This window comes from Lygodium microphyllum, chromosome 29 (assembly GCF_053477565.2).
Source record: "Lygodium microphyllum isolate KBCC chromosome 29, Lygodium_microphyllum_v1.1.10, whole genome shotgun sequence".
Lineage (NCBI taxonomy): Eukaryota > Viridiplantae > Streptophyta > Polypodiopsida > Schizaeales > Lygodiaceae > Lygodium > Lygodium microphyllum.
Window position 1 is genome coordinate 68,756,578 of NC_141163.1, and position 8,957 is coordinate 68,765,534.

The following is an 8,957-nucleotide window of genomic DNA, read 5'->3' on the forward strand; positions in this document are numbered from 1 at the left end:
CCCACCTCTTGCATAGACTAACTCCTCAGACCTCCAAAGGCTGCAGCAAGCATAGAGACTTTGAAGCTCCAACTTCAAAATAATCAGGCAAAGCTGAACTGTCAAGGTTGTTGCTTTGACCACAGTATTTTGGCAACAGCTGACTACAACTCTTCTCATGCCTGACAATGCCGTAAAAAGTTGGACTATGAGAATAATATTTTCTTTCATGGAGGGTAGCCTCTACACCCTCACAACCCTTGTTACACGGTCTTCCCACAAGCTTGTACTGCTTTGGGATGCTCACTATGGGCATTTGAATCTTAATGCTATTCGGCCGGCTTCTAGGAGGAAGATGGTGGAGGGACTGCCTGATTTCCCTCCTGTTCACACACTATGCACAAATGTCCATGGTAGTCATTGTAAGAACATGTAGTTATTGCTAATGGATATGCAAACTGATAAGGGGGAAGCCTACTGCTTCTTCTACACAGGCAAAGTTTTGATTTGATCTTACCATGCAAGCATATCTGCCCATTAAAAGTTAGCCAGATCTTTGAGTGGGAAAAGACAAACTTTGGGATTATTGGGTTGAACAGCACCATACAGGTCAGACAGGTTGTCAAAAGTGTTGTTGAACTCAAAGGCAAACATATATGTACTGCCAAAACTGGAGCACTTTGCTTTGAATTGATCCATACCCACCCATTTCTAGGAGCACTCCAGCAAGCGCCATACACATACTGTAATGGGCTTCTCTTATCCAGCAACCAGGTGTGAAAAGAACAGGTTAGCCAGATCTTTGAGTGGGAAAGGACCCACTTCGGGATTATCGGGTTAAACAGTACCAGACAGGTCAGACAGGTTGTCAAAAGTGTTGTTGAACTCCATGGGACTGCCAAAACTGGAGCACTTTGCTTCGAATTGATCCATATCCACCCATTTCTAGGAGCACTCCAGCAAGCAGCATATACATACTGTAATGGGCTTCTCTTATCCAACAAACCGAAAAGAGCAAAAACACAAGAAGTAATTTTCCAAAAGAAAGTTAGTTCTTGGCTTTGAAACTGGTGTGACAAGCAATTATTATAACGTTGCGGAGATGAACAAGAACAACACAGATAAGTAAAAAGGTACACCTACATGAATTCTAACTACACAGTAACATTGCTCAACCAAGATATTTCACAAAGTATTTGGCTTTAACATAAACACATTCAAATGCTTGTTTCGCTTCAATTTTAAACTGGAATATATCAACATGCTGACTAGCACCAATCCCATTAAAAGATCATGTCTACTCGAAATGCACCTCTCACAGTTGCTATGCTGATAATTCTGTATTAGACAGAGGTTATTATGGCTTTGTGGGCATTCATAAAAGTGGAAGATGCCATTAAAGCAAAGAATTTGAATCCACAATCATAATCTCCAATTCCCAGTAAGTATACAGTACAATATAAAAGCATGCATGTACCTTATTTCAAATTGATACAAGTCATCTACTGCAGAAGAGAGTACAGTGTTTTTTAAGACTGTGACAAGCATTCGGCCTAAGCTTGTTGTGCTTCGGTCAAAAGACAGCATATTGTAGCAAGGGCATACTAGCAAAATTGATGTATCTGATCCTTAAGGTAGGAAGTAAGCAAATTCAGGATTTTAAAAATCAAATGCCCATGCTAGCAAAGGTCTCAGGAATTCATCTGCAGTTGGCCAGCTGCTTGCCACATTGCTAGTGTCTGATCAATCATATTTACTGTCATCAAAAACCCAAGGTTCGTGTTGATAAAGTTCCCTGCCATTCATCTGCACACGACCAGCTGCAATGTCTTCTGCTCTTTTTCTTGCCACTTCTGCTGCTTTGGCCGCAGCTTCAGCGTCCTATAGAAAGCTATTCATCAAAATTTGTAACCCAGGACTACACAGTTTCATATGCTGATACTTACACTCATGAAATGTCACTTGAATGTGCAAAATCTGGTTTCACTTGCAAGAGCATCATGTCAGCATGGTTTACACAAAAGTTTTCGATAAATTCCCACATTGTGAATCGTACATCACAAGCTTCTGTGAGCTCCTGATGTTGAACACTAACGGGAAAAACAAGGGAAGTCAGTCCCTTTCCCCATGGGAAAATGCCTAAACCTTATTGTCCTTGAATATGTATGTTCTACAGGGCCTTCATGTGTGTGTGCAGCATATGATTGAACAGAAGACATATGAGCACAAGAATCCACATGTGATCACTTCTGAAAGTGAAAAACAATAAGATTACCAGGGTCTGACACTTGCAATGCCCACAAATGAGACTGAAAACCTTCATTAGCGTTCATAACCTCAGTTTTACTGCATTAATCCATGTTCCAATCTTCCAATTTGCACCTCTATTTGATAAATCCATGTTCTAATCTTCCAATTTCCATGTCTATTTGCTGAATCTATGTTCTAACTCTTCCAATTTGCACAGCTATTTGATTAGCCCATGTTATAATCTTCTGATTAGCATCGCTAATTGCAAGAAAGAAACAGAAAATGGAATTGAAACGCTAACACAGTTACAGTAGAAGCAGAGGGAATCGAGACCTTCTTCTGTTTCCAAGCAATAAACTGAGAGGCGGTGATAACACCGGATCCGGACCGTACCTCCTTCTCCTCTTCTGCCATACTATCGGTATCAAACTAGGTGGGACTGTCGCGAGGGCACTTATAAATGTGGTCTATAGGAGTGCTATAGGTCCTAGGAGTGAAGTTTGAACTATTAAAAGGTAAAGTCTATAGGAGTGAAGTTTGAACAATTAAAATGTTTAATGAACTACCCAATTTTTAATTCGATAAGAGCTGTGGCACCCGCACATAGATTCGACCTAAGCAAGCATCGACTCAAGTGCAACCGCTTAAGTTCCACAGCCGCCCATCCCACTAAAAAAAGGGACTGCTTACCCATGCACTGGAATACGAAGCTATCAGTGTGGGAGCAGTGGGAAAATCGCCACCAACCCTTCGATTTCACTTTCTGATACCCAGCCACCTTGAGCAAAGTACTATCCACCGAAGCGGTAACGAAAGTAATCGCCACGGGAAGAAAGCTTGGTGACCGATGGCTCGCTGAAAGAGAAAAATCCAACGGCCTGGGGGATAGAATCCCCATATTACTAGGAAAACAAGGTTGAGGAGGTACCCCACGCGGTGAAAGGCTACAAATCCCAACCTAAGTGGCAGAGAAGAGTCTGGAACGGCAACGTGGATGCGTGGATGTCGTTTTGTGGCTCCCTACCCTTCGAAAGGAATGACCCGACCTATCTACCATATCCTCAGCAAATGGGAGTAGATTTTGACCCTGGCATCCATGGCCGATACGACTTCCCGAAGATCTACAACATCAACGCCACACACCCAGAGGAAGCGCTCACCTTCTCAGAACAAGATCTATGGGACTCCATGGCCCATTTCCTAATGGAATTCTCCTCTTGCCCAGACCCCGCCTTTGTAACAACATGTAATTATATTAGATTACTTAGGACTCTCCTCAGGTACATGTTTTAGCTCTACGATGTCATTGAGGCTTTTAGTAATCGTTTGAGTAACCCCCAACCCCCTTAAACTAGCTACAACTCATCCTGACATGGCAAGGGAAGATTGGATACACCCCCCCCCCCCCCCCCCCCAACAAGCTCTCCGCATTACTTGATAGTAGCGTATATACTATTACAATAGCATAGTGACAATGTGGTTCATCTTCAAACAATTACCACTAGTTAAGTTGACTTAAGTGGCCCACTTTCAAACTTGTTAAGAGTTGTTTTAGTTTAGCATAAGTTCAATTTTTTGCCTTATGTTTCTCTTTCTTTTATAAGCACGTGTGTGTATGCATGCTCAAAACTTAGACAATGTTTATTTTGGGTTAGTTTGGAGAAATAAATTAAGAAAGGTGGTGTCATGTTGAAGTTTAATAACCAAAACAACAAATCATATTCTCAATAGCATTGATAGATTTAACAGGCAATTCTATTGGAAGTGTTTGAGGGCTCAAATCACAATGTTATTGTAAGAAAGCATAGACCATGTCCACATTAGACTTAGGCCAAGAAACACTTTAAACCCTAAGGACATGATGGTTCAACTTGCATCAACTTTCTCTAGCATCATTGTGCATAGAAAATAATATTTTTAGCTAAGATTAGATCAACCATGAAAACACACACATACCATGCTACTCTATAATCCTATAGTTAAATAAAAGATACCACTTGGTATTTTATATGTGTGATGTATATTAAGAGAATATTTATATGATTAGGCAAGTCTAGAAAATTTTCCTTTAAAAAAGAGAAGGTCCAATCCCTTTGTTTAGCTTCCTCCAAACCATCTTATACCTTAAACATATTTTCCTTTTTCCCCTAAGAGTTGTTGAAACCTCATCCTTAGGCATCTTACTATCTCCGAGTATAGACCTATAGGTAGACTTAGTCCACACCACCTTGTACCCTAAAGCTATTTTCCTTGCTCCCCTAAGAGTTGTAAGAACCTAATCCTTAAGCATCTTACTATCTCCTAGTGCATAGTTATAGCTAGAGACACTTTTTAAGGCCTTATTGTTCTTACATATATATACAAATTAATGATTATGGCTCTAATCATGTTCCATATCTTGATGGAGTCTTTATCTAAAGGGACCGCATCTCCAAACAACATTATTTTGTCTTACATGTGTTATGGAAAGCTTGCTATCCTCATAGCATTTACCATAAGTGCCTAACTTCTTAGTAGTGATACATGTTCTCTTCTCCTCTTTTGTAGAGAGAGGACATCATCTTGTAGAACTTTTTCACTCTATCTCAAGAGAACGCAAAGCTGAAGTTATCAATTTTAAATCATTTAATTTCTTGATTTTCTTCTCCTTAAAATTGAAAAGGAGTGCAAATTGCCCAAAATATAATTAAAATGAGAAAAGAGATTCAAAATAAGTAAGCAAGTAGGTAATGCTATATACTCGCATATTGGAGCATTCCCTTGCTACTTTTCCTTTTGTTTGTGTTGGAGTTTTCTTGTAATGCATGTTTTTTAGATCTAAAGTGTCATGAAAAAGCTCCTTGCAATTACTTTTTTGACCTTGCTTTTGGGAAGTTTAGTGTATCTATTAAGTGTATTAAATGTTAAATTGACAATGATGAAATGTACATATGCAAGATAGACACATTTATACTTTGTTAGGTAGAGTATGGACATCAATATATGAATAGTGACAAATATAGGCAATTCAAACAAAATGATAGGCTGTTAGCTAGCCTATGGACATCAACATATGAATTGTGACAAGTCTATACAAAATAAAGACAATTATAATTTGTTAGGTATAATATAGATAGCAATCCATCAATTGTAACCATTTTAGCTTATTAGAGTAAATAACACAATATGAAAATCAATTCATCTTATACAACATAAGAACTTTATGCCAACTAATTTAAAACTTATATAAAGAACATAGCTTCAATAAAACGCCCATCTAACCTAGATGCTTCAATGTAATCATCAACTAGGAAGTATAAGCAAGTTGGTTGAAGCTAAGAAAAGAAAGCTTGTGATTATCATATTGAATTCATAATTTGTCATAGCCATATTACTATTGTTGCTCATACAAGTAGTACATACGAGAGTACATAAGGGATTGTGCTTGATGCTTGCTATTAGGAGATACTAGTTCTTACTACTAGAGGGATGATGGCCTTGAATGATTCACCTCTATGCATTGAGACAGATTCTCAAGGGGATGACGGCCTTAGATGGTTCTCCATGTGGTGGAAAGTTGATAGAGAGGTCTATCCTTTAGGAGCCCAACACTCAATTCTACGTGCATGGGTGAGTCTATAATATATACACATCAACTAATGCTAGCATTTACATATTTCAAGAGTTCTTAGTGACACTCTTTTTAATAGTGGGAGGCCCATTTATTTTGTGACAAACATTGTTTATTAATAGATATTTTAGTGTTGATTAAAGTGATTTATTTTTACTAATTCTCACACTTATTTTATTTGTTTCTACACTCAATTGATGTGTAAAGGTTGATGAAGGATATGTTTGGGGTACTTGGCAAAGCATTCAACCTATTTTTAATTATATTCTATTTACTCAATTTGTTACCATTAGATTACTTATTTGGAGGTCCACTAATAAGTCTATTTTATAGTGTCATCAATTATTGATATAAGGCACCGACAACATTAGTAAAAATTTTAGAGTCTATCTTAGGCACCAAGAATCCACAGGCAAGACATCTTAGTTGTACCTTATCATACGCTACAAAAACATTTTTGTAAAAAAGTGATAATTAGGCTCTTTCTCATGCAAATTGTAAGATCTCTTGAACTCATAACTATAAAAAAGCTAATTACTCAAACTTAAGAAAACATATAAAATGAACAAGAAATATGAACAAGCCATGATCAAAGCAACCATAGTTGTAATTTTTTATTTCATGGAAGGTAAAAATATAACACACAGCAAGGCACACACCCCTAGCAATGGTAGTGCAAGGCACACACCCCTTACAATGGTGGGAGGTCCAAGGGAAGGAATCCTTAACAAGATGATTTGATTAGTGGTAAAAAGATATTGGCCATGTAACTCCCACAACTTTATATACCCCCCTCTCTAGCACTAAGTCTTAAGCTTTATTACAAGCCTACTGAGCCTAAAGAAGCTTTGCTCTCAAATCTTGCCATGAAATTTACAATGAATATACAAGGAGCTTGTAAAGCAATTGATCCATGCAAATAGAGAAATCCATAAGCTAAAGAAGATCCCATATGAAACGTAATGCTGAAGAAAGTGAAATAGGTACAAGTGCTGAATTTGTCCAAATAGGTAAACCTATAGGAGAATTGGCATAACTTAGTGTAGACATATCCAAATCCATCAAACGACGTGTCATTGGAAAATAGACACCAAGTGAACGCTACTCCATCCATAAAAGTCTCATTTTGACCAAATTAAGGCAATTAATTTCACTGCAAAAATTTAATACATCAAGCTCTCTTGTTCAAAGATTCACTATTCTTCATCATGCAAAAGCCATGGAAAAGAGTCAAGATAGGAGGAAGGCTGCAAAGTAGACTCTTCAAGAGGCAAACCTCACTATTTAATAAGATACTCCAACAATGTTTGGTTCCTCAAAACTTTCTCTCTCTTACCAATGACTTTTTCTAGCTCATAAATGATGAGACCTTCATCCATTGGAGGTAACTCTTCCAAAATTGTAATGGCTGGACCCACATACTTCTTTAATTGAGAGACATGAAAGACACTATGAATGCATGTAGAAGAAAAGCGAGCTCTCCCACTTGCTTGGGGATTTGGCGAGGACTATAAAAGAAATGAGCAAGCTTATTGTTGCCTCCTTTCAAAGAAGCATACTTAGACTTAGGACCTTTGAGAGAAAAACCAAATGCCCTTCATCAAATTCCAATGGCCTTCATTTCTCATTAGCATAAGCCTTCATGGCATCTTGAGCTTTGCAAATATTTTCCTTGCATTGACTCATCAAAGCTTCGATCTTCTCAAGTTAGGCCTTACCTTGCGGCTTAGCATCATCATGAAAAGAATAGAAGGAATTTGTACTTTATACCCATAGAGCACTTTAAAGGGTAGCATGCCAATACTCATGTGATGAGTCTTGTTGTAACAAAATTCAGTCAAATGCAACTATTGGCCCCAAAAAGTTGGAGTGTCATGGCAAAAATGGCAAAGATAAGCTTCCAACCACTTATTGATGCTCTCAGTTTGTCCATCCATTTGGGGGTGATAGGCCATACTAGGAGTCAACTTAGTGACCATAGAAGAAAAGAAACTTCTCCAAAAATTGCCCGTATATTTAGTATCATGTTCGAATATTATCTTTAGTGGCATTCCATGAAGCTTGAACACACTCTCCATAAACTAATTAGCCATTTGTTTGTTTTTAAATTAGACTTTAGTAGGGATGGAATGGACATATTTTGCCAACCAATCAACAATTCACATAAATGCTATTCCAACCATGCTTCATTGTTGGCAATCCTGTGATAAAATCCTTGCTAATATCAATCCATTTTCCTTAAGGAATAGGTAATGGCCAAAGTAATCCGTTGGATAGAAGCGTGGAATTTTTAGTTTATCGATATGGTAGGCATTGCATGATATAATCTTTGACATCCCACTATATACCCTTCTAACAATAACTTTTATGGATATTGTCAAATGTGTTAAATAGCCCATGGTGACCTACCAAAGGTGAATAATGCATTTCTTACAAAATGTGATGCTTGAAAGATGTTTGAGGTGTCAAATAAACCCAAGCTTTATACCACAATAGTCCATTATACCATATAAAATTTGGATACTCTTCACCTCTTCCTTATTGAAATGCTCTCATCATGATGGTTGCATTTTCATCAAGCAAGTATTCTTCTTGTATATCATGAATCCACTTTTAAGTAAAAATGGAAGAAAGAGCATCAGCCACAATATTGTCTTTATTCACTATGTAGGAGATATCAAACTCATAGCCTTGAAGTGTAGACAACCATCGTTTTTATTTAGGGGAAAAGGTGGGCCGAGATAAAAAATATTTCTGCACTCTATGAGCACTAATGACCTTCAAATGCTTGCCATAGATGTAGTGATGCCACTTTTTGATTACATATAGAATGGCTAACATTTCTTGATCATAAACATGGAGTTGGCATTCCTTTTCGTCTAATTTTCTACTCTCAAAAGCAATTACTCCATGATCTTGATATAGAACAGTCCCAATATCTCTTCCACTAGCATCCGCATATATAGTGAATTCTTTAGAGAAATCTAGGCACGCTAGAATGGGTGTTAAAACGAACATAGACTTTAGCTCATTGAAGCTTTTCTCTGTTATGGAATCCCAAAAGAAAGATTCTTTCTTCAACTGGTCAGATAATGGAGCTGGTATATGAGCATAATTC

At 37.7% G+C, this 8,957-nt stretch overlaps 1 protein-coding gene across 1 annotated transcript; it reads right to left on the reverse strand.

The window, feature by feature from the left end:
- Positions 1-1,388: 1,388 nt before the first annotated feature.
- Positions 1,389-2,721, reverse strand: LOC148010752 (zinc finger CCCH domain protein). Its single transcript, XM_087672115.1, has 2 exons — positions 2,563-2,721; positions 1,389-1,860 (listed from the first exon to the last, which is right to left on the reverse strand). The coding sequence occupies exons 1-2, from the start codon at positions 2,641-2,643 to the stop codon at positions 1,723-1,725; spliced, it is 219 nt and encodes a 72-aa protein (XP_087528241.1). The 5' UTR covers positions 2,644-2,721; the 3' UTR covers positions 1,389-1,722.
- Between the last annotated feature and the right edge of the window lie 6,236 nt (positions 2,722-8,957).

Excerpts from the sequence above, each read along its gene's own strand:
- LOC148010752 (XM_087672115.1), bottom strand. The coding sequence starts at position 2,643 with ATGGCAGAAGAGGAGAAGGAGGTACGGTCCGGATCCGGTGTTATCACC. Across the intron at positions 1,861-2,562 it reads TTGCTTGGAAACAGAAGAAG|GACGCTGAAGCTGCGGCCAA; the intron begins GTCTCGATTCCC and ends AGCTTTCTATAG.